Genomic DNA, 26390 nt, shown 5'->3' with positions numbered 1-26390 from the left:
AGTGCGTGTGTCGGAGCTGGTTAGGTTGTAAACCAAACCCCAATCAACCATCTCTACTATAGTGACCAGGAAAACGGCAATCAAGGAAGCTGTTCTTGCAAAAGGTGCAACTGTGATTACGAAACAGCGACCGCAAGTGTTAGAAAATGCTGAGAGATTGTTATTGGTGTGGATAAATGAAAAACAGATAGCAAGAGACAGCATCTCTCAAGCTATCATTTGTGAAAAGGCTAGGCAGTTGCATGACGATTTGGTAAAGAAATTGCCTGAAAATAGTGGTGATGTGAGTGAATTTAAGTCCAGCAAAGGTTGGTTTGAAAGATTTAGGAATCGTAGTGGCATACATAGTGTGATTAGGCATGGTGAGGCTGCCAGTTCAGACCAAAAAGCAGCTGAAAAATATGAGAAGAAATTCAAGGATTACATAGACAGTGAAGACTTGAAACCTGAACAAGTGTTTAATTGCGACGAAACAGGCCTGTTTTGGAAGAAAATGTCAAGCAGGACCTACATTACTCAGGAGGAAAAGGCACTCCCAGGACATAAGCCTATGAAAGACAGGCTTACTCTGTTGATGTGTGCCAATGCTAGTGGTGATTGCAAAGTGAAGCCTTTATTGGTGTATCACTCTGAAACTCCCAGAGTGTTCAGGAAAAACAATGTCCTCAAGGCTAATTTGTGTGTGCTGTGGAGGGCAAACAGTAAGGCATGGGTCACTAGGGACTTTTTCTATGACTGGTTACACCATGCATTTGTCCCCACTGTGAAAAATTACCTAATTGAAAAGAAATTAGACCTTAAGTGCCTCCTGGTATTAGACAATGCCCCTGGTCATCCTACAGACTTGTCAGAGCAACTTTCTGGGGACATGAGCTTCATTAAGGTCAAGTTTTTGCCTCCTAATACCACTCTCCTGCAGCCCATGGACCAGCATGTCATTTCCAACTTCAAGAAACTGTACACAAAAGCTATGTTTCAAAAGTGCTTTATAGTGACCACAGAAACTCAACTGACTCTAAAAGAGTTTTGGAAGGATCACTTTAATATCCTCAATTGTATAAACCTTATAGGTACGGCTTGGAAGGGAGTGACTAAGAGGACCTTGAACTCTGCTTGGAAAAAACTGGCCAGAATGTGTAGACAAAAGGGATTGTGAAGGATTTGAGGCTAACCCTGAGAATCCTATGCCAGTTGAGGAATCCATTGTGGCATTGGGGAAGTCCTTGGGGTTGGAGGTTAGTGGGGAGGATGTGGAAGAGTTGGTGGAGGAGGACAATGAAGAACTAACCACTGATGAGCTGCTAGATCATCTTCAACAGCAAGAGGCCACACCTGAGGAAACTGCTTCGGAGGAGGGGATAGAGAAATTGAAGAAGTTGCCTACTTCAAAGATTAAGGAAATGTGTGCAATGTGGCTTAAAGTGCAAACCTTTTTTGATGACAATCACCCTAACATAGCTATTGCAAGCCGTGCTGGTGATTATTACACTAACAATGTTGCAAAACACTTTAGGGATGTCATAAAGGAACGGGAGGTACAGGCCACTATGGACAGATATGTTGTGCAACAGAAATCCAGTGACTCTGAAGCTGGTCCTAGTGGCATTAAAAGAAGAAGGGAAGTAACCCCGGAAAAGGACTTGCTACCTCAAGTCCTAATGGAAGGGGATTCCCCTTCTAAACACTAAGACCATCCATACTCTCCCCTCCTCCCATCCCATCAATCATCACCAGATCTTCATTAAAGGTAAGTGTCAATTATTTTATTATTATTCTATTGCATTAAACTTAATATTCCATGTAGTAAAATTTTTTTCTCATACTTTTGGGTCTCTTGCACAGATTAATTTGATTTCCATTATTTCTTATGAGGAAAATTGATTCGGTTTTCGATATTATCGGTATTCGATGAGCTCTCAGGAACGGATTAATATCGAATAACGGGGGTCCACTGTATATATATATATATATATATATATATATATATATATATATATATATATATATATATATATATATATATATATGTATATATATATATATATATATATATATATATATGGTTTAGAAAGACACGTAAGCAAACACTATGACATATTTATTAGAAAACGTTTCGGTCCTGGGACCTTGATCACTTCTAACATACAGAGGTAGAAAGGCATTATATATATAGGCGGAGAGTGAGGTGTGACGCACGTGACCTGAGGAATGTCATAAGAACATAAGAACATAAGAATGGAGGAACACTGTAGAAGGCCTACTGGCCCATGCGAGGCAGGTCCTTATCAAAACAACCTCTGCCTGTGCGTCACACCTCACTCTCCGCCTATATATATAATGCCTTTCTACCTCTGTATGTTAGAAGTGATCAAGGTCCCAGGACCGAAACGTTTTCTAATAAATATGTCATAGTGTTTGCTTACGTGTCTTTCTAAACCAACTTGTCGGTATTTATTACCAAGGTTTATACCATATATATATATATATATGCAAAACAACCACTCTGAAAGAATAAGAAATTCCAAGCGCTTTCGTGACTACTCACATTATCCTTGATAATGTGAGTAGTCACGAAAGCGCTTGGAATTTCTTATTCTTTCAGAGTGGTTGTTTTGCATATTCTGAAATCACCTGTTTACTGTGATCTTATTGCATATATGTATATATATAAATGTATATGTATATATATATATGTATATATATATATATATAAAATGTATATATATATATGTACAGGAGGGCCCCACTTATACGGCAGGTTAGGTTCCAGGCTACCGCCGTAAAGCGGAAACCGCCGTAAAGTGGAACACCCTTTTTTTCCACTTATAAATGCATACAAACACTAGATAACAAGTTTACACTAACATATATTAAGTTAGCAATAGAACCAGGCATCAAAAAACAATAAAAAGTACAATACACACATAGTGCACTCATTACTTACCTTAAAATATTTATAGTCTTAATCTAGGGTGAGACAAGTAGTATTTATTGTAAGAAATCAAGTGTGGTATGTATGGTAATCAGCCAGGCTACCATACCAGGCCACCCCACCCACACATACAATTCTATGATATTTAAGCATCCCAGAGCGATAAAATGTATATACAGTTCACTCATTACTTACCTTAAAATATAGGGTGAGATGAGTATAGATAGTAGGTTGGTAGGCAGCAACCACCCAGGGAAGTACTACCGTCCTGCCAGATGACTGTGAAACAGAAACCTGTAACTGTTTTGCATGATAGTAGGATTGCTGGTTTCTATTTCTGTCTCATAAACACGCTAGATAACAGGGATATCTTGCTACTCCTACTTACACTTTGGTCACACTTCACAGACACGAACATGCATATATATATACATACATCTAGGTTTTTCTCCTTTTTCTAAATAGCTCTTGTTCCTCTTTTTTTCCTCTATTGTCCATGGGGAAGTGGAAAAGAATCTTTCCTCCGTAAGCCATGCGTGTCGTATGAGGCGACTAAAATGCCGGGAGCAATGGGCTAGTAACCCCTTCTCCTGTAGACATTTACTAAAAAAGAGAAGAAGAAAAACTTTATAAAACTGGGATGCTTGAATGTGCGTGGATGTAGTGCGGATGACAAGAAACAGATGATTGCTGATGTTATGAATGAAAAGAAGTTGGATGTCCTGGCCCTAAGCGAAACAAAGCTGAAGGGGGTAGGGGAGTTTCGGTGGGGGGAAATAAATGGGATTAAATCTGGAGTATCTGAGAGAGTTAGAGCAAAGGAAGGGGTAGCAGTAATGTTGAATGATCAGTTATGGAAGGAGAAAAGAGAATATGAACGTATAAATGCAAGAATTATGTGGATTAAAGTAAAGGTTGGATGCGAGAAGTGGGTCATAATAAGCGTGTATGCACCTGGAGAAGAGAGGAATGCAGAGGAGAGAGAGAGAGATTTTGGGAGATGTTAAGTGAATGTATAGGAACCTTTGAACCAAGTGAGTGAGTAATTGTGGTAGGGGACCTGAATGCTAAAGTAGGAGAAACTTTTAGAGAGGGTGTGGTAGGTAAGTTTGGGGTGCCAGGTGTAAATGATAATGGGAGCCCTTTGATTGAACTTTGTATAGAAAGGGGTTTAGTTATAGGTAATACATATTTTAAGAAAAAGAGGATAAGTAAGTATACAAGATATGATGTAGGGCGAAATGACAGTAGTGGTAGATAAAAGACTGTTGAGTAGACTTCAGGATGTACATGTTTATAGAGGGGCCACAGATATATCAGATCACTTTCTAGTTGTAGCTACACTAAGAGTAGAAGGTAGATGGGATACAAGGAGAATAGAAGCATCAGGGAAGAGAGAGGTGAAGGTTTATAAACTAAAAGAGGAGGCAGTTAGGGTAAGATATAAACAGCTATTGGAGGATAGATGGGCTAATGAGAGCATAGGCAATGGGGTCGAAGAGGTATGGGGTAGGTTTAAAAATGTAGTGTTAGAGTGTTCAGCAGAAGTTTGTGGTTACAGGAAAGTGGGTGCGGGAGGGAAGAGGAGCGATTGGTGGAATGATGATGTGAAGAGAGTAGTAAGGGAGAAAAAGTTAGCATATGAAAAGTTTTTACAAAGTAGAAGTGATGCAAGGAGGGAAGAGTATATGGAGAAAAAGAGAGAGGTTAAGAGAGTGGTGAAGCAACGTAAAAAGAGAGCGAATGAGAGAGTGGGTGAGATGTTATCAACAAATTTTGTTGAAAATAAGAAAAAGTTTTGGAGTGAGATTAACAAGTTAAGAAAGCCTAGAGAACAAATGGATTTGTCAGTTAAAAATAGGAGAGGAGAGTTATTAAATGGAGAGTTAGAGGTATTGGGAAGATGGAGGGAATATTTTGAGGAATTGTTAAATGTTGATGAAGATAGGGAAGCTGTGATTTCGTGTATAGGGCAAGGAGGAACAACATCTTGTAGGAGTGAGGAAGAGCCAGTTGTGAGTGTGGGGGAAGTTTGTGAGGCAGTAGGTAAAATGAAAGGGGGTAAGGCAGCCGGGATTGATGGGATAAAGATAGAAATGTTAAAAGCAGGTGGGGATATAGTTTTGGAGTGGTTGGTGCAATTATTTAATAAATGTATGGAAGAGGGTAAGGTACCTAGGGATGGGCAGAGAGCATGCATAGTTCCTTTGTATAAAGGCAAAGGGGATAAAAGAGAGTGCAAAAATTATAGGGGGATAAATCTGTTGAGTATACCTGGCAAAGTGTATGGTAGAGTTATTATTGAAAGAATTAAGAGTAAGACGGAGAATAGGATAGCAGATGAACAAGGAGGCTTTAGGAAAGGTAGGGGGTGTGTGGACCAGGTGTTTACAGTGAAACATATAAGTGAACAGTATTTAGATAAGGCTAAAGAGGTCTTTGTGGCATTTATGGATTTGGAAAAGGCGTATGACAGGGTGGATAGGGGGGCAATGTGGCAGATGTTGCAGGTGTATGGTGTAGGAGGTAGGTTACTGAAAGCAGTGAAGAGTTTTTACGAGGATAGTGAGGCTCAAGTTAGAGTATGTAGGAAAGAGGGAAATTATTTCCCAGTAAAAGTAGGCCTTAGACAAGGATGTGTGATGTCACCGTGGTTGTTTAATATATTTATAGATGGGGTTGTAAGAGAAGTAAATGCGAGGGTCTTGGCAAGAGGCGTGGAGTTAAAAGATAAAGAATCACACAAAGTGGGAGTTGTCACAGTTGCTCTTTGCTGATGATACTGTGCTCTTGGGAGATTCTGAAGAGAAGTTGCAGAGATTGGTGGATGAATTTGGTAGGGTGTGCAAAAGAAGAAAACTGAAAGTGAATACAGGAAAGAGTAAGGTTATGAGGATAACAAAAAGATTAGGTGATGAATAATGAACGGATAATGAACTGGAAATGTGTTCCTTATTTAATGACTATTTTTTGTCAGTTTTTACACAGGAAGATGTAAATGAGATTCCAGTAATTAACAATTATTTAGTTCCTGATGAATTTAAGTTAACTAATATTACTGTCACGAGGGACATGGTTATTAAACAGATAGACAAACTGAAACAAAATAAGTCCCCGGGACCCGATGAGTTGTTTTCAAGGGTACTTAAGGAATGCAAGATGGAGCTTAGTCAGCCATTAACGAGTGTATTCAATGCGTCCATCCTTACCAGTGTTGTGCCAGAGTTGTGGAAGATGGCTAATGTGGTTCCTATATTCAAATCAGGGGATAAGTCCACTCCTTCAAATTACCGTCCAATAAGCCTGACATCTATAGTGGGCAAGTTATTAGAATCAATTATAGCTGACATTATCAGAAGTCACCTTGAAGAGCATAACTTGATAAATGAATCTCAGCATGGATTCACGAGAGGTCGTTCCTGCCTGACAAACTTACTGACGTTCTTCAGTAGAACATTTGAGGCAGTTGACAGTGATAAGGAATATGATATTGTTTATTTGGATTTTAGTAAAGCCTTCGACAGAGTACCTCACAAGAGACTCTTAAGAAAAGTGGCAGCTCATGGTATAGGAGGTAAAGTTCTAGCATGGATTTAGGCATGGCTTACCAATAGAAAGCAGAGAGTTACCATTAATGGAGTGAAATCTGAATGGGGATTAGTCACTAGTGGTGTTCCACAAGGATCAGTTTTAGGCCCTCTCCTGTTCATAATTTACATTAATGACCTTGATGAAGGGATTACTAGTGACATGAGTAAGTTTGCTGATGATACAAAGATAGGCCGTATAATTCACTCTGAGGAGGATATCAATGAACTCCAGGACGATTTGAACAAATTAATGTCTTGGTCTGAAAAATGGCAGATGAAGTTTAATGTGGATAAGTGTAAGGTACTTGCCCTTGGTAATGAAAATAACCCTCGAAGCTATAATTTAGGTGAAGTAGAGCTTGGTCATACAGAATGTGAAAAAGACTTGGGAGTCATGGTAAGCAGAAATCTAAAGCCAAGACAGCAGTGCCTTAGTGTGCGCAACAAGGCCGACAGATTACTTGGATTTATCTCAAGAAGTATAAGTAACAGAAGTCCAAAAGTTATTTTACAGCTCTATACATCACTAGTGAGGCCTCATTTAGATTATGCTGCTCAGTTTTGGTCCCCTTACTACAGGATGGACATAGACTCATTAGAGAACATACAGAGAAGAATGACTAAAATGATTTACTGTGTAAGGAACCTCCCGTATGAAGATAGACTTAAAGCCTTAAATCTCCACTCTCTGGAGAGGCGTAGAATGAGGGGAGATATCATTGAAGTGTATAAGTGGATGACGGGCATAAACAAGGGAGACATTAATAAAGTACTGAGGGTGTCGAACCAGGTAAGAACCAGGAATAATGGATTTAAGTTGGATAAATTTAGATTTAGAAAGGACATAGGTAAGTACTGGTTTTCTAACAGAGTTGTAGATGCGTGGAACAGTCTTCCCAGTGGGGTGATAGAGGCTAGGACCTTGGGTAGCTTTAAGAAGAGACTGGACAAATATATGAGTGGGAGGGGCTGGGTTTGATTGGTGTCAAGGGGTACAGGAGTTATTTCTTCAGTAGCTTTAGGTAGATGTCGTTTTGTTAAGGACCTGCCTCGTATGGACCAGTAGGCCTTCTGCAGTGTTCCTACATTCTTATGTTCTTATGAAAGATTGGATATCAGATTGGAGGGAGAGAGTATGGAGGAGGTGAATGTATTCAGATATTTGGGAGTTGACATGTCAGCGGATGGGTCTATGAAAGATGAGGTGAATCATAGAATTGATGAGGGGAAAAGGGTGAGTGGTGCACTTAGGAGTCTGTGGAGACAAAGAACTTTGTCCTTGGAGGCAAAGAGGGGAATGTATGAGAGTATAGTTTTACCAACGCTCTTATATGGGTGTGAAGCATGGGTGATGAATGTTGCAGCGAGGAGAAGGCTGGAGGCAGTGGAGATGTCATGTCTGAGAGCAATGTGCGGTGTGAATATAATGCAGAGAATTCGTAGTTTGGAAGTTAGGAGGAGGTGCGGGATTACCAAAACTGTTGTCCAGAGGGCGGAGGAAGGGTTGTTGAGGTGGTTCGGACATGTGGAGAGAATGGAACGAAACAGAATAACTTCAAGAGTGTATCAGTCTGTAGTGGAAGGAAGGCGGGGTAGGGGTCGGCCTAGGAAAGGTTGGAGGGAGGGGGTAAAGGAGGTTTTGTGTGCGAGGGGCTTGGACTTCCAGCAGGCATGCGTGAGCGTGTTTGATAGGAGTGAATGGAGACAAATGGTTTTTAATACTTGACGTGCTGTTGGAGTGTGAGCAAAGTAACATTTATGAAGGGGTTCAGGGAAACCGGCAGGCCGGACTTGAGTCCTGGAGATGGGAAGTACAGTGCCTGCACTCTGAAGGAGGGGTGTTAATGTTGCAGTTTAAAAACTGTAGTGTAAAGCACCCTTCTGGCAAGACAGTGATGGAGTGAATGATGGTGAAAGTTTTTCTTTTTCGGGCCACCCTGCCTTGGTGGGAATCGGCCAGTGTGATAATAATAATAAAATATAATAATGCATCGGATACCGGATTTATCGGATACCGATAGCATCGCGAACCGGAGGTCTACTGTAACTCCAAATCAAAATTATATGCAGTTCTTAACAACACTTTTCAGATTATTTGATTCGTGGATTGATAGTGCTGAAGTCGACCACGATATTGACTCTTTACAAGACCTGATGGTAAGAGATCAATTCCTTTCTGCTGTAAACTCTAATTTATGAATATTCATAAAAGAACGAAACATTCATACAGCTTCGGAAATGGCACAAGCTGCAGACATATATGTGTGTGCACATAATAACTACCCTAAAGTGCGTAGTAGATACAAGTCTGTTGTGCCTAAACAATCTGAAGGATCCAAAACCTTCGTACCGAAGAATTCCACGGCCTTCACAGTAAAGTGTTTCAACTGTAATGAATTGGGCCATAGACGGCCCAACTGTCCTAAGAGAAAAGGTAAGAATATTGGTAAGTGTTTCACCGAATCTAATATTAACGCACCTTTTAGTGAAGGTACAGTCAATGGCATGAATGTTTCAACAATTCTTAGAGACACTGGATGTTCCTGTATTGTTATCTCAAGTAAGCTTTTACCTAACCTAGATTCATCATGTTGTAAGACCACTAAATTAACTTACTATTTAGGAAGAAGCGATTCTTTTCCAACAATAAGATGTTTTATAAGGTGCAAATGGTTCTCAGGATGGGTAAATGCAGTAGTTGCCCCAATAACTTCATGTTCTGTTTTGGTTGGGAACATAGAAGGGGCTACTTTCCCATCTGAAAGAGACTGTTTGGAATTTGGAAAAGTTTCCAAGAAAGGGTTGGAACCTAATACTTCTGTTTCTTCCCAGATAGCTCCAGAAGTGATTCAGTTGGGTAACTTAAATCAGTGTTGATAGTTACGAAACTACTGGATCACCCTTAGTAAGCCAGTCACCAAAACCGGGAAACACAGAAACCAGGGAAAAACTACGTGTGACAAGACTCACGAAATCGTAATGACACGATTGCAAGCAAACCATACCACAGGCGGGATTGAACCCACGGTCAGAGAGTCTCAAAACTCCAGTGGTCCTGTGGCTAACGCGACGGTCTGGAGTTTTGAGACTCTCTGACCGCGGGTTCAATCCCGCCCATGGTATGGTTTGTTTACGTGTGACAAAATCTTTTCAGCAACAGGACATGATTAACGTCCTTACCAGAGCTCAGTCTAAGGTAAAACCTATCCACCCATTAGTTCTTTCCAAAGGAAAACCTATTGAGCTGTCTCGCATAGATTTAGAGGGTCTTCAAAGGACTTGTCCTTCCTTAGAGGAAACTCGGAAGTTAGTGTTAAATGACAACGTGATACAAAGAAAGAAATTTTCTTATAAGTTTCAGTTCAAAAATAATCTGTACAAGGCTATAGTGTCTGTGGACAATCCCAATGTTGTGGGTAGAAGTCTGTTAGTTATTCTGAGGGATTGCTGGGAAACCGTTTTAAAGATTTCTCACGACCTGCCAGTCTCTGGCCATTTTTCACACAGGAAAACCTATGATAAGATCAAAGGCCTATATTTCTGGCCTAGGATGTCCTCTGACATCTATAAGTACTGTAGATCATGTCACGTATGTCAACTTTCCTCACAAAAGGGTAGAACTAAGAGTTCCTACGGTAAAGATGCCAATTTTCTCAGTCCCTTCTGCTAGAGTTACAGTGGATATAGCTGGTCCTATCACTCCTTGCTCATCAGGAGGTCATAAATATATTTTGACTGATTGACTATGCATCCAGCTTCCCAGAGGCGGTACCCTTAAAATCCATTACGTCCATAGAAGTCGCAGAAGCCTTATTATCTATTTTTTCACGTGTAGGTATACCTCGTGAAATTCTGTCAGATCAAGGAGCACAATTCAATTCAGAATTAATGGAACAGGTTTATCAACTTGTGGGTGTTAAACCTCTTTTCACTACACCTTACCATCCAGATTTCTACCATATGGTCTTTTCGCAATGCATGAGATTCCAAGTGATTCCCTTGGTTATTCCCCTTTTGAATTGCTTTATGGGAGACAAGCTCGTGGACCTCTATTTATCTTGAATGAACTTTGGTCCAAAGATATTAAACCTGAAGTTCAAAACAGCTATCAGTTTCTTTTAGATCTGAGGGAAAGATTGGAAGAAACTGCCAATTTGGTCATTAAAAAACCTAAAGATGTCTGTGGAAACCTACAAGACCTATTTTGACCATAAAAGCTCCAAGCGTAAGTTTAACATTGGTGATGAAGTTTTAGTTCTTCTACCTGACAAATCCAACAAATTGCTAATTACCTGGCACGGACCGTATAAAGTAGTGAAGGTCTGTAATAAGGTAGATTATCTCTTGGATGTCAAGGGTAAGGGAAGAATGTATCATGTCAATATTTTGAAACAGTACCACCGTAGAGAAGTTAATCTTTGTTTAAACTCTTTTGATGAAGATACTACATCTTGCAGCGTAGTTACAAGTGGTGATTCGTATGAATGTAAAGTTTGTATTATAGATGAGTCTCTTACAGAATCGAAGGAACTACTGGATATCTTAACGGATGATCTTTCAACGAATAACTCAAATCTCAACATCAGCAGCGAACTATCAAATAAACGAAAGTCTCAAGTAAGTGCCTTAGTAAATACCTTTTCAGACATATTCACAGAGATCCCAGGGCTTACCGCCACTGTTGTACACAAGATTGAATTGTCAGCTCATGAACCAGTAAGGTGGAAAATCTATCCTGTTCCCATTCACTTACGGAAAACATTTGATAATGAAGTTGACAAACTATTAAACTTAAATATCATAAAGCCTTCTAAATCAGCTTTCTGTTCACCAGTTGTTATGGTTAAGAAATCAGACAATTCTTACAGATTGGCCGAGCCGAGGTTGTACATAGTTCTTTTCCCTCTGTTAATTAACTTATTGACTCCATCCATAAGTTTTGGAAAGGGGGTATTATGAGGAAAAAGTGGGTTATAAGTGGGGTTAGGGTTGTTCAGGCAACCAGGAACCATTAGCGAGTTACGTCGCACACTCCCCTCTGGCGGGCTGGGGCAAAACTAGTTCCTGGTGTCTGTGCTTCTATTACAAAAAAAGTTATTGTTAGATGGTGGATTTACTCCTTTTGTAATAAAGAGTTCAGGATACATAAATACACGTTAAAATAAATTAATCTTTAATATAATATAAAAATCAATCTTTGGTCTAGAGGTATTTAAAATATATATACATGTTACAATAATAAATTATTAGCACCTTAAAATAATAATATATATATCTATGCTAGGTAGGTAGTAGGTTGGTAGACAGCAACCATCCAGGGAGGTACTACCGTCCTGCCAAGTGAGTGTAAAACGAAAGCCTGTAATTGTTTTACATGATGGTAGGATTGCTGATGTCTTTTGTCTGTCTCATAAATATGCAAGATTACAGGCATGTCTTGCTACTTCTACTTACACTTAGGTCACACTACACATACATGTACACATTTATTTATACACACTCATCTGAGTTTTCTTTGATTTTATCTTAATAGTTCTTGGTCTTTATTACTTTTCCTTTTATATCCATGGGGAAGTGGAATAAGAATCTTTCCTCCGTAAGCCATGCGTGTTGTAAAAGTCAACTAAAATGCCGGGAACAATGGGCTAGTAACCCCTTTTCCTGTAAAGATTACTAAAAAGAATAAGAAGAAAATTGTTTTCTTTCTTTTTTGGGTCACCCTGCCTCGGTGGGAGACGGCCGAATTGTTGAAAAAAAAAAAAAAAAAAAAAAAAAAAAAAAAAAATATCTGTGCTAAAATAATAAATTATATGTAACATATTTACAATAATAAATTAGTCAACTCTGTCTTACGACACCTTAATGACGCTCCGTGTCTCACACGACACTTATCCATGGTGTGTTGTGACGCTCCCTCTCAACTGTGTCACTTGACACCCTTTCTTCCGTGTAATGACGCTCCTGCTCAACCGTGTCCACTAGACACCCTTTTCTCTGTGTCACACGACACTCCTACTCTCCGTGTCACATGACACCCTTTTCTCTGCGTCATACACAATATCTCTACTGTGTCACTCTTGACACCCTTGTCTCTGCGTCGCACACTATCACCCACAGCGTCTTTCTCGAGGCCAGTCACATGATACTATTCAATGTACACTACAACCTGACCATCTTCAGTGTAACACGACACCCTTTTCTTCTCAGTGTTCCACTATGGTCCTGTAGCATATCTCAGTGTTCCACTCCATCATACTTGCTTAAGTGTCACACTACGGTCCTAGCCCAGTTCAGTGTAACACTCCAACCTTTTCTTCATGTAATGTCCCACTAAAACAGCATTAGTTGACTCCGGCCCGCAGTTGACCAGCGTAGGCGGCGAGTCCGCAGACATCACCGGTAGTCCTGTAAATACTCTCCAAGGCCGGTAGAAGTACACCATAAGATGGTCTGGCGAGTACTATCTACTGCCTTCAAGACCAATTGACACACCGCAAGTAGGTTCGGTTAATCCTGCTTGCCGAACACCATGCTGCAATCTCACTGAATGCGGCCGTCAAATAACTGAGGCCATCAGACTCAGTGAGCTGCGGTGAGCGGCTCTTCTAAAATCAGTAGAAGCCAGTAGAATACCAAAAGATGGGCAGGAGAATACTCTCTACTGCCAGTAGATCTATACTGTAAGGTGTTCTGGTAATTACTGCAGGATGCGTACCGTGAGGTGTTCAGGTACTTACTGCTTCTAAAGCCAGTAGATGTGTACCGTGAGGTGTTCAGGTACTTACTGCTTCTAAAGCCAGTAGATGTGTACCGTGAGGTGTTCAGGTACGTACTGCTTAGATGTGTACTGTTAGGTGTTCAGGTACTTAATGCTCTAAGGCCGGCTCAGCAGTCCCCACAATGGGTTTGATGACGTACCCAGTGGTACTGCCGGCCAGCAGGTTAACCATTTAACCGCTAGTTTGGTAGGGGGCCGTAACAGCTTCAATTTCTACTCCTGGTGGTATTGACCTTACCTGGTGTGGGTTGAAGTTTGGAGAGTCACTTCACCTCCACTCTTCTCCTGATCAGGTAAGGTGATCTACCAGGAGTATTACTGTTCGTTGTTTTCATTTTGTTTGTTGGTTACCAGTAATGATTTTGGCATTTAATACCACTCTTTTTCATTCTTAAGCATTATATTTGCCAAACTGTTGGTAACCAGTTTATTTTTTCTAATTACCAGCTCTGCTCCTGGCATGGTCATCCAGGGTAGATGCCAGATAAGGGAGCAAGATACTTGTTAATTGGTCTAATTAACATTGTCCTACTGCTACTGGCCCTTATTTATCCTACGTGTGGTGCTCCAACGAAGTAGTTCAGGAGATTCCAAAACATCGGACTGGTACCATCCGCCCAGGATTACCTACATCATCTTTAACCCTTTCAGGGTCGGCAGGCCCTCTCAGAGACTTGTTCTCAGGGTCGCCCAAATTTAAAAAAAAAAAAATTATTTTTTCTTATGAAAAGATAGTTTTTTTTTTTTTTCTAAACATTATAGGCTAAACAAAAAATTTTTACCATCAATACTTACTGAGATATGGAGGCATGAAGTTTACACAAAATGCCCGATATATGGTATCATCGCCGACTGCCGTCACCCGGTATTGTTTTATTTAGTTTTTTGTACTATTTTCTATTATTTTTTAATTTTTTTTTTTCCAAGTAACTTTTATGGCCTGTGAGACCAATATGAGCACTATTTTGTAAGTTATTTCTTTTTCTATACTACACAATAACTGCATGAACACTATTGTCACTGTTTTGTTTACAGAAAATATTTACACAAACGATATGAAATGTTGTTTATTACTATTTTTCTATATTTTATAGACACATACAGTCACAGGACATGTTTCTAGAAGTTCTGCAGCCTGTGGAAGTCTTTGAAACATGGTGGCATGCAAAGTGGTGTTTTACACTCCTCACACATAAAACGAGAGTTGTGGGCGTTTTTTTGTATGTGCACAGACGTAACACCTCTTCTGAACCTTTTTCTTGAAAGCAGTAGCAGGCAGTTTTACCAGGAAGTGATCACCATGCTTCAGACAAGAAGGTAGTTGTTGATAATTTGGTGGGTGGTCTATTGCAGGTGTTGTTCCTTGGTACTTGAATACTATTTGTCTGATGACAGACAAACAGAATTCGCCATATGGTGGTTTGTTTCTGGTCCTCATCTTACACATATTATAAGCATTGAGCATGGAAATGTCCAGAAGATGGAAAAAGAGTTTTATGTACCATTTATAACTCTTGCTAATACAATCAGCGAACACAATCAGCAAACCCAATCTGCATGTCACATTTGTCCACTGAATGCATATTGAAGGTGTAATCAATCCCAGCTGCAGGTTTTAGAATGGGTTCATTGCTTTCTCTATGCTGCCTGCCAGTATCTGTCATTTCATTAGGATGAACTGATGACAACAGTGTGACATCTCGTTTGTCATGCCACCGAAATGCCATGATGCCATTGGCAGCAAACGCCTGCACCTCACCTCTACGAGTGCCAGCATCAAACCTGGGCATATGCTTACGATTTGCACGCACTGTGCCACACACATCTGTCATGTTCACTCGCAAAAAATCACTGAGTGAGGGGCTTGTGTACCAGTTATCAGTATATAATATCTGCCCTTTACCAAGGTATGGGTCTATCATTGTTATAACCACATCACCAGAGATGCCCAATAACTTCCTGGTATTTTGCAATGTATAACTTCCAGTGTACACAATAATATCCAATACCAGACTACAAAAGGTTTTCATGGTGTACTTTTTGTATCTGCTTTCCCGACAATAACCATCGGGGGTTCCAAGAATAACCCAAACATTCCAGTTCAGGGCATTGTTCCTTTTTCCTGTCGGATTCCATTTGCTTTCATCAAACTGGTGGGATTTGGAAAAATTTAAGCTTCCCGCCAACCCAGGGGGCCCCCTTGAGGGGACTGGGCAGACAGGTGGTTGTGGGGGGTTGTGGGGTTGTAGTTTTGGGGGTTTTGGGTTTTGGGGGTTGGGGGTGGTTGGGGGGGGGATTGGCTTTGTTAGACCAGCGAGGGAGCCCAAGATTATGTCACGGGCCCACCCCATACCACCCCCATGACTTTTTCCATCCCCTTCAACCTTCATCGCATTTTTCCCGTCTGCCTGATTTCAGCCCAGTTTTCCGGGTCCCTCCCCCCAGGGCAAAGATCCCTTTTGAGAAATTCCCCCACTATCACTTTGAACTGGTTTAAAGCGGTTTTTTTTCACATCCATCCTCCCAACCACACTGATCCCGGATTTGGGAAAAAGAGCCCTTTTTCTGGCAATTGAATTCAAAAACCCCCCAGAGAGGTAAGGGAGGTTGTCTGGTTTTTCACTATTACTGATATTCTGGTATTGTTGGCCAACCTCACCCAAAAACCCTTTAAACTCATCTTCACTGGCATTTCCCTCGATTAGAACTGCACTGGGGGAAAAAAAAGTTCCCAACGCCGGGGGTGAGGGCTTCCCGGAGGGATGGTGAGCAATCTACTAAAAAGGCTCCCAAATCGCCACTGGGTCCCGATTTTTTTTTGGCAACTGAAAACCCCACCCATTCTCTCACACCTGGGGCCCACCAGCCTTTTTCCGAATTTTTAAGGCGCTTGAAATTTTTTTACTGTCGTCAAAACCCTGCGCAGCCCCTTAGTTTGGGGAAACCCTGAAAAGGGGAACACAGAGATCCATCCAGGGCCCTTTCCTACTCCGTCCAAACACAGCACCAGAACCAAAAAACCAACCTTTGCTGGCCTTAAATTCACTCACATCACCACTAGTTGCTGGCATTTTTCTAATTAAATCCTCGTGCAACTTCCTAGCCTTTTCACATATGATCGCTTGAGAGATGCTATCTCCTGTCATCTGTTTTTCGTTTATCCACACCAATAACAGTCTCTCAGCATCTTCTATCACTTGCGATCTCAGTTTCAAAAACATAGTTGCACCTTTGGCAAGAACAGCTTCCTTGATTGCCGTTTTCTTGGCCACAATAGTAGCAATGGTTGATTGGGGTTTTGTGTACAACCTGGCCAGCTCGGAGACACGCACTCCACTTTCATACTTAGCAAATGATCTCTTTTTTCATATCCATAGTAATTCTCACCCTTTTTGCTGTAGGGTTGGCACTAGAAGCTTTCTTGGGGCCCATGGTGACTTATTTTGCAGTTGCAATCACTAAAAAGGCTGTGATAACATGAAATGTTCCGATTGTATGCTTGGAAGCGACTGCTGTGGCTGGCTGGCTTGTAAACACTGGCCAGAAGTGGACGTGTCTCAGACGGAACGAATAGTGTTGGTCGAGTTTTTTAGCGCTAGTCGAGGCAAAATTTTTGCGTTAAAATGTATCGCTGGTCGGATTTAACGTTAGTCGATGCCATCGTTGGTCGAGGGTCCACAGTATTTGGTTAACCATTGTGTCGGAGGCCTACATGTGTAATACATGCTGATTCCTGGTACAGAATATAAACCTGGCACTAGTGTTAGTTTGTGTACCATATTTCAACTGCCAATTATAAATCAATAATGGTAGTACAGTGGACCCCCGCATAACGATCACCTCCGAATGCGACCAATTATGTAAGTGTATTTATGTAAGTGTGTTTGTACGTGTATGTTTGGGGGTCTGAAATGGACTAATCTACTTCACAATATTCCTTATGGGAACAAATTCGGTCAGAACTAGCACCTGAACATACTTCTGGAGTGAAAAAATATCGTTAACCGGGGGTCCACTGTATTTTATTTCCCAGAATATGTAACAAAATTTCTGCAGGTATTGGTCTTGGTCAATGGAACATTTGTTCACTTGACTGAAATCTTCTGCTGCCTTAATGATCCACCCCATAAAACATTAATGAGCTTATTAATAGATGTAATAATGAGAAACTATAAATTTATTTTCTCTGTCTACTTAATTTTGATATAACTGTCTTTCAAAACCCATTTAGGTTTACATAGAAATACAGTGGAACCTCAGTTTTCATCTTTCATTCGTTCCAGAAAGCCTGACAAAAACCGAACTCGATGAAAACTGAAGCAGTATTTCCCATAAGAAATAATGTAAATCCAATTAATCAGTTCCATACTCCCAAAAGTATTAACTAAAAATACATTTTATAGAGAATGACTATAGTTTTACATACAGAAAACACTGAGAAATGAATATAAAGGACTAATGAAATGGATAAATGAACATTTAACATAACTCTTACCCTTATTGAAGACTCATTTTGGCATATGGAAGATGGCGAGGAGGGAAAAGGAAAAAGAGCTTATTGTTTGGAAGGGGAATCCCCTTCCATAAGGACTTCAGGTATCAAGTCCCCATCCAGGGTTACTTCCCTCCTTTATTTTTTACTGGCACTAGGACCAGCTTGAGTCACTGGACCTGTCACACAAAATATCTGTCCAGAGAGATCTGTTTCTGGGGTCTCTAAGATTTGCCTAAAATGGGACAAGGCATTGTTATTGAACATGTTGCAGACACTGCAGCAGCTTTGTTAGGGTGATACTTCTCCACAAAACTTTGCAACTCACTCCACTTTGCACACATGTCCTTAATCACTGAAGAAGGCACATTCTTCCCTCTCTCTTCCTCCTCCTCTAAAGCAATTTCTTCAGCTGTGATCTGTTGCTGTTCCAGTTGAAGATGCTGCAGCTCTTCAGTGGTTAGGTCTTCCCTGTGGTCATCCACCAACTCTTCCACATCCTGGCCACTCAAATCCAACCCCATAGACTTCCCCAAAGCCACAAGAGTTTCCATAATGGGTGTAGGGTTGTCAGGGTCAGCCTCAAACCCTTCAAAATCCTTCTCTTGGACACATTCTGGCCACAATTTCTCGCATTCTTTATCAAAGGGCTGGCACTTGGAACTTTCTTTGGCCCCATGGCTTATTTAGCAGTCACACTCAATAAACAAGCACAAAAAAACAATGGATTATTATGAGATGTTTTGTATGAAAGCTCTAGGTAATGTTCACTCGACGAGAAACACAGCCAGACTGACTCAGAATGCATGCATGGGATGCTTTGTGCAAGCGCGGGAAGGCGGACACATTCGGTACAGCAGATGAAAACTGAGGTGATGAATGAAATCTGGGACAAAATTTTGACGAAAAAAGTCATCAAAAACTGAATTCGACGAAAACCAGGGCAAACGAAAACCAAGGTTTCACTGTATATACAACCACAGGCCAGAGTTTCATTAACTGTTCACAAGGTTTCAGGGTGTTCTGCTGCCTTCTTCAGTAGTTCGAAGTCTCAGCATATATCTGAACTTTTGTTTATTGCCGCTAAATTATATACAGTGGACCCACCCCTTACAAACGCATCGCATTACGTTAAATCTGCCATACGAAGCATTTGAACGCAAAAATTTTGCCTTGCCTCACGATAAAAACTCGCCTTATGTGATTCATCCGGGACGTGTCCCACGTGTGGCCTCAGCGCCAGTGTTTACAAGCCAGCCAGTGCGGTCGCATCTACGCATACATTCAGTACATTTCACATTATCCCAGTGCTTTTAGTGCTTGTAACTGCAAAATAAGTCACCATGGACCCCAAGAAAGCTTCTAGTGCCATCCCTGTGGTAAAAAGGGGCAAGAATTAGTATGGAATTGAAAAAAGAGATTAAGGAAATGTGTGCAAAGTGGGTTGAACTACAAACTTTTACGAATGAAAATCACCCTGACACAGCTACTGCAAGCTGTGTTGGCAACCTGTACAATGACAATGTTATGGCCCATTTTAGGAAAGTCTTAAAGGAGCGGGAGGTACAGAGCTCTATGGACAGATTTGTTGTGCGACAGAGGTCAAGCTGGTCCTAGTGGCATTAAAAGAAGAAGGGAAGTAACCCCGAAAAAGGATTTGTTACCTCAACTCCTAATGGAAGGGAATTCCCCTTCTAAACAATAACTTCCACAAACCCCTCCTCCCATCCCATCAATCATCACCAGATCTTCAATAAAGGCAAGTGTCATGTGTTCTATTCTTAGTACAGTAGTAATTGTGCATATCTTCTTCAGTTTGTGTATATTAAAATTAATATTTCATGTGGTACAAAAATTTTTCTTTTCATACTTTGGGGTGTCAGGAATGGATTAATTTGATTTCGATTATTTCTTATGGGGAAAATTAATTAGGCTAACGATAATTTCGGCTTACGATGAGCTCTCAGGAACGGATTAATATCATAAGTCGGGGGTCCACTGTACATACAAAGTCCATATGAACTCAAATTAAGTTGTAATGAAGAACTGTCAATGAATAAAGAGAAGGGTGGATGAGAGACTCAAACCATAATCTGTAAATTGACAGCCCAACACTGTACCATCTAGGCTAACCCAGGCCTCTAATAGGAAGGATTCAGAGATTATACTTACTGTATTACATTCCGTCAGAGGCACCAACCATAACCTAACTGAACTCCTTCCCTCAGCTCAGAAGCTTTAACAATAGATCTGTTTTTGCCCCCTCAAGGCCACGTCATCTGTGAACTCAAATTAAGTTGTAATAAACAACTGGGTTAGCCTAGACAGTAGAGCATTGGACTGTCTATGAACTGCAGTTTAAGTCCCTTGTCCACACTTCTGTTTATTCAAGGGCCATATATTTATCCTCCGAGGAGAAAAATATGCAAACTTACATTAAATCACTGCAAATTTGTCAGTGACTTTTCTCTTTGAAAAAAAAAAAATAATAATAATAATACTATATCTTTATTTCTACCAGTACATGTACAAGGTATACAGACCATAGCTGACATCAGTGACATACTACTATATAGAAAGCCACTTGTTATGCTGAGCATTTCTGGCAAATTAGGTCAGTTTTGTCCCAGGATGCAATCCACACCAGTCGACTAACACCCAGGTACCCATTTTACACTGATGGGTGAACATGGACAACAGGTGTCTTAAGGAAACACATCCTAATGTTTTCCAGCCGTACTGGGGATTTGATCTCCAGACCTCAGTGTGAGTGCCAAGTGCACTAGCGATCGAGTTATGGGACACTTACATTGCAGAGGCAAAGCTGGAAGGAATGGTGGTGTAAATTATAAATAATATGATTTGCAGAATAAACATACCCAGAACATCAAATAATCTTAATATTTTATAGGTAGTAATTTCACTAAGTGTTCTCATACAACTTTTTCTTTTACAGCTGCTGCTTAAACTGTCAGTGAAGCTGTGAACATACACTACCAAAACCCAGTGTCATCAAACTCAAGTACATGGTGGAATTACTGAGTACAACTAGTGTCAACACTCTCAGAAACACTCGAGTACAATTAGTGTCTACAGCAAATTTGGTGAAGCATCCTACAATATCAGAGCCTTCAAGGAAAGTTTCTTGATGCCAGTGAGAGGCTCTTGATCCAAGGAACTGGACCTAATCTCTCCTTGGATCAATCTTCATTGGCTTCCAGGTGATGCATGACCCCCTACTGGTTTAGTGCTCCCCTCCCATGAGAGGGATAATAATGTAACATACTCTCACATATCCTTAACCAACAGTTTAATAAAGCTGTGTATACCCTCACATGTGTAAACCCACTTCAGTAACTTGACCTGCACTAGTACCCATTTCAGCAACTTGACCTGCACTAATACCCACTTCAGTAACTTGACCTGCACTAGTACCCACTTTAATAACTTGACCTGCACTAGTACCCACTTCACTAGTACCTACTAGTGCTTACTTAAAAATTAGTTGATCACAGAGAACTTAAAATTTTATCAAATGAGAGTTACAATAATATTTGCTTTTGATAATGGCTACCGGCCCATTAATGTTTTGCACTGCCCCACTTCGTCTTAATGTTTATAGGTATATGAGTGAATGGGGAAAGAAGTTATTAAATATGAATAATTATAGAAGAGAAACCACAAAAATATTTAAGTATTAAAAGTCTACTCCATAGATGTGTGTTTGCTCATGATGTAAACAAACAATTGTTTACAGTCTTAGAAGATGTTAGCAAAATTAATGCGAGAGAAAGAATAAAAAGACACAATAGTGTTATTGAAACAATACACAAATAAACCCTTTGCATTTGTGTGTGACTTGTTAATGATCCAAGTCAGACCGGAATGTTGCTCTAAGTTTCACTCTCCTATGTGCGGGTTATCTGTGTAATGTGCACTACTCTATAGCCTACAATGCATTATATATCTACTTAGTGTTCAAAACTTGAAATAAAATAAAGCAAATATGAGGGCTCATGCACTAAAGAAGTCTCTTCAATGTCTAGTTTGTCAAAAAGTTTTTCCTTGTAGTTCTAAACTGCTGAGACATCATAGAACTCATACTGGAGAGAAACCATATCAGTGTTCAGCATGTCTAAAAGAATTTAGTGATAAATTCTCACTAAAAAAACACAAGAGAATTCATACAGGAGAGAAACCATATCATTGTTCAGTGTGTCAAAAAAACTTTAGTGCTAAATCCTCACTAAAACAACATCAGAGACTTCATACAGGAGAGAAACCATTTCAGTGTTTAGAATGTCTCAAAGATTTTAATGATAAATCATCACTAAAACAACATCAGAGAGTTCATACAGGGGAAAAACCATTTCAGTGTTTAGTGTGCCAAAAAGACTTTAAACAAAGTGGCCACTTAGATGTACATATGAGAGTTCATACTGGAGAGAAACCATATCATTGCTCTGTGTGTCCTAAAAGGTTTTCAATAAAAAGCTCTCTAGTAAAACATATGTGCAGTCATACAGGAGAGAAGCCATATCAGTGTCCAGAGTGTACAAAAGCATTTTCAAAACACTGTGCTCTAGTTGGTCATATGACAGTCCATACAGGACATAAACCATTCAAGTGTTCAGAGTGTCACAAAGACTTTTCAATAAAAGCAAGTTTAATTAAGCATGTCAGAGTTCATACAGGAGAGAAACCATACAAGTGTTCAGAGTGTCAGAAAGAATTTTCAGTGAAAGCAAGTTTAATAAAACATATAAAAACTCATACTAAAGAGAAGCCATACAAGTGCTCAGTGTGTTCAGAAAACTTTGCCAAGAAATTAAGTCTAGAAAAGCACATGAGAAGTCACAGCAGAGAGCAACCATATCGGTGTTCAAGGTGTCTTAAAAGGTTTTTGCATAAAACTAACCTAGTGAGTCACATGAGGACTCATATACAAAAGGGAATCAGTAGCAGTGTTTAGTGCCTAAAACAGTGCTTCTTAACGTATTCCGAGTCTTGCCCCCCCCCATCACTGTTCATCTTCCACACCCCCTTCTTTCGTATCAAATTCTAAATGTAAAAAAAAAAAAATAAAAAAAAAAAGTCCTCATTATTTAAATAGGAAATTTGACAAACTAGTTTTCATTCGTAGCTTTATTATTTTCAACTATTCAAAAGTCTAATGAGCAAATTGCAAAAGCACAATATATAAATTTAAGAAAGATGGGGTAGTGAGAGTATAGGCAATGAGGTTGAAGAGGTATGGGGTAGATTTAAAAATATAAGGTTAGGGTATTCAGCAGAAGTTTGTGGTTACAGGAAAGTGGGTGCAGGATGGAAGAAGAGCGATTGGTGGAATGAAGTAAATAGAGTAGTAAGAGAGAAAAAGTTAGCATATGAGAGGTTTTACAAAATAGAAATGATGCAAGAAGAGAGGAATACGATGGTACCTCAGTATACGTCCTTATTATGTTCCAAGACTTGTACCAAACAGGATGTATACCAAACGAATTTTCCCATAAGAAATCTGAGGAAAACGATTAATCCGTTCCCATGAAAAAAAAATCCTGTTGTTATTGGCATATACATTGATGGGGTTGTATAAAATAATTTAAACACTACTTAATACTAAAATATATAATTCAAACACTGCTTAATGCTAAAATACATAAAGAAATACAGAAGAATATGATGAAATAAATGCAAATTTAACCTCACTTTGCTGAAAAGAGTCGAGTGACTACTAGGATAGTGCTGAGAAGGGAGGAGGAGGAAATGTTATTGTTTGGAAGAAGAGTCCCCTTCTTTTTTCTGTCTCTATTCCTTATTTGGACCTGGTTGAAGCTCACCAGGTTCGACTTTTACATTATTTTATGTTAATATAGACATTTTCATTAATCCATGTATGATATTTTCTTCAAAATTATATAAGAAACACATTACATAGCAAATAAACATGCTATGTTTATATGCTATGGAGGGGTGGTAGCCAGGCAGAAAGAAGACATTACATTTTCTCTGGTCCAGAACCAGACAAAACATGTATGAATCTGCGTTTGGCCTAGTCACTCACGCTTTTGTTTACAATTCTCGGCGTGAATTATTCATTATTTCTCCCTTCATTTATGATGGCATCTGAAGGTAGTTGTTAGAAACGATTGAACTCAGTGAACACAGTATGTCAATGGTAATAATATGGCTATGGGCTGCATTAAATATTGTATGGTTATGTAGCCCTGGCTACCTACATCTACCGGCTATCAGTGCCTGACTTCCTACAAATAAATACTACTCACCTCTCATCCTACATTATGACTACACATATTTTAAGGTAAATAATGAGTGTACTATACAGTGGACCCTCGCCTAACGATATTAATCCGTTCCCGAGAGCTCAGCGTTAGGCAAAATTATCGTTAGCCGAATTAATTTTCCCCATAAGAAATAATGGAAATCAAATTAATCCGTGCAAGACACCCCAAAGTATGAAAAAAAAATTTTTTACCACATGAAATATTAATTTTAATACACACAAACTGAAGAAGAGATGTACAATACATGACACTTACCTTTATTGAAGATCTTGTGATGATTGATTGGATGGGAGGAGGGGAGAGTGTGGATGGTCTTAGTGTTTAGAAGGGGAATCCCATTCCATTAGGACTTGAGATAGCAAGTCCTTTTCCAGGGTTACTTCCCTTCTTTTAATGCCACTAGGACCAGCTTGAGTGTCACTGGACCTCTGTCGCACAACATATCTGTCCATAGTGCCCTGTACCTCTCGTTCCTTTATGACTTTCCTAAAGTGTTTCACAACATTGTCAGTGTAATAGCCACCAGCACGGCTTGCAATAGCTGTGTCAGGGTGATTTTTATCAAAAAAGGTTTGCACTTTAAGCCACATTGCACACATTTCCTTAATCTTTGAAGTAGGCAACTTATTCAATTTCTCTCTCCCCTCCTCTGAAGCAGTTTCCTCAGGTCTGGCATCTTGCTGTTGAAGATGGTCTAGCAGCTCATCAGTGGTTAGTTCTTAATTGTCTTCCTCCACCAACTCTTCCACATCCTCCCCACTAACCTCACCAATATGAGCACTAGTTCCAGGCATTTTTTCCTGTTCACCTGGGTGTTAGTCAACTGTTGTGGGTCACATCCTGGGGGACAAGATTAAGGACCCCAATGGAAATAAGTTAGACAGTCCTCGGTGATGCACTGACTTTCTTGGGTTATCCTGGGTGGCTAACCCTCTGGGGTTAATCGTTTCTCGGTAATTGTTTCATGTTAAGCCATACCAACAACACACACTCCACATCTTCGAGTAATACAGCTGATGGTGGTGCAGCAACAGCAACAGCTGACTGTGGTGCAGCAACAGCTGACCATGGTGCAGCAGCAGCTGCGGTGCAGCAGCAGCTGACTGTAGTGCAGCAACAGCTGACCGAGGTGCAGCAGCAGCTGACTGTGGTGCAGCAGCAGCTGACTGGTCCAGCAACAGCTGACAGGTAAGATAAGATAAGATAAGATTTCGTTCGGATTTTTAACCCCGGAGGGTTAGCCACCCAGGATAACCCAAGAAAGTCAGTGCGTCATCGAGGACTGTCTAACTTATTTCCATTGGGGTCCTTAATCTTGTCCCCCAGGATGCGACCCACACCAGTCGACTAACACCCAGGTACCTATTTGCTGCTAGGTGAACAGGACAATAGGTGTAAGGAAACGTGTCGAAATGTTTCCACCCGCCGGGAATCGAACCCAGGCCCTCCGTGTATGAAGCGGGAGCTTTAGCCACCAGGCCACCGGGCCTGGTGGTACGATAGTACTTCTCACCCTTTTTACCACAGGGTTGGCACTAGAAGCTTTCTTGGGGCCCATGGTCACTTATTTTGCAGGTGAAATCACTGAAAAAACACTGATAATATGAAATGTTCCGATTGTATGCTTGGATGTGACCGCGGAGGCTGGCTTGTAGACACTGCCACCCACGGAACAAGTGAGGCTGGCTCAGGCCGCATGTGGACGCGTCTCAGACGGATCGCGTTGAGCGAGTTTTTTAGCGCTAGTCGAGACAAAATTTTTGCGTTAAAATGTATCACTGGTCGGATTTAACGTTAGTCGATGCCATCGTTGGTCGAGGGTCCACAGTATTTGGTTAACCATTGTGTCGGAGGCCTACATGTGTAATACATGCTGATTCCTGGTACAGAATATAAACCTGGCACTAGTGTTAGTTTGTGTACCATATTTCAACTGCCAATTATAAATCAATAATGGTAGTACAGTGGACCCCCGCATAACGATCACCTCCGAATGCGACCAATTATGTAAGTGTATTTATGTAAGTGCATTTGTACGTGTATGTTTGGGGGTCTGAACTGGACTAATCTACTTCACAATATTCCTTATGGGAACAAATTCGGTCAGTACTGGCACCTGAACATACTTCTGGAGTGAAAAAATATCGTTAACCGGGGGTCCACTGTATATGACATTTAATCCTTTCGGGGTTTCAGCAGTACTAGTACGGCTTACGCACCAGGGTTTTTGATGTACTAGTATGCATAAATTCTAGCACCCTCAAATCTAGCAAGAGAAAGCTGGTAGGCCTAC

At 40.4% G+C, this 26390-nt stretch overlaps 1 protein-coding gene across 4 annotated transcripts in view; it reads left to right on the top strand.

Moving 5' to 3' along the window:
- Window positions 1-22909, top strand: part of LOC128697393 (zinc finger protein 329-like) — a 46980-nt gene extending 24071 nt beyond the window's left edge. For 2 of the 4 annotated variants that reach the window (XM_053789012.2, XM_070094231.1), the window contains exons 1-2: window positions 9631-11139; window positions 20749-22909. In XM_053789012.2, the coding sequence (XP_053644987.1) occupies window positions 21799-22764 (966 nt within the window). In that variant the 5' untranslated portion in view covers window positions 9631-11139; window positions 20749-21798 and the 3' untranslated portion in view covers window positions 22765-22909. Of the gene's footprint in view, window positions 1-9630; window positions 11140-20748 lie in introns of those variants that run through there. The other 2 variants (XM_070094229.1, XM_070094230.1) reach the window with 2 other exon arrangements.
- The last annotated feature ends 3481 nt before the right edge of the window (window positions 22910-26390 follow it).

This window comes from Cherax quadricarinatus, chromosome 44 (genome assembly GCF_038502225.1).
Source record: "Cherax quadricarinatus isolate ZL_2023a chromosome 44, ASM3850222v1, whole genome shotgun sequence".
In the NCBI taxonomy this organism is placed as follows: Eukaryota; Metazoa; Arthropoda; class Malacostraca; order Decapoda; family Parastacidae; genus Cherax; species Cherax quadricarinatus.
This window is presented reverse-complemented; position numbering and strand designations above follow the sequence as displayed.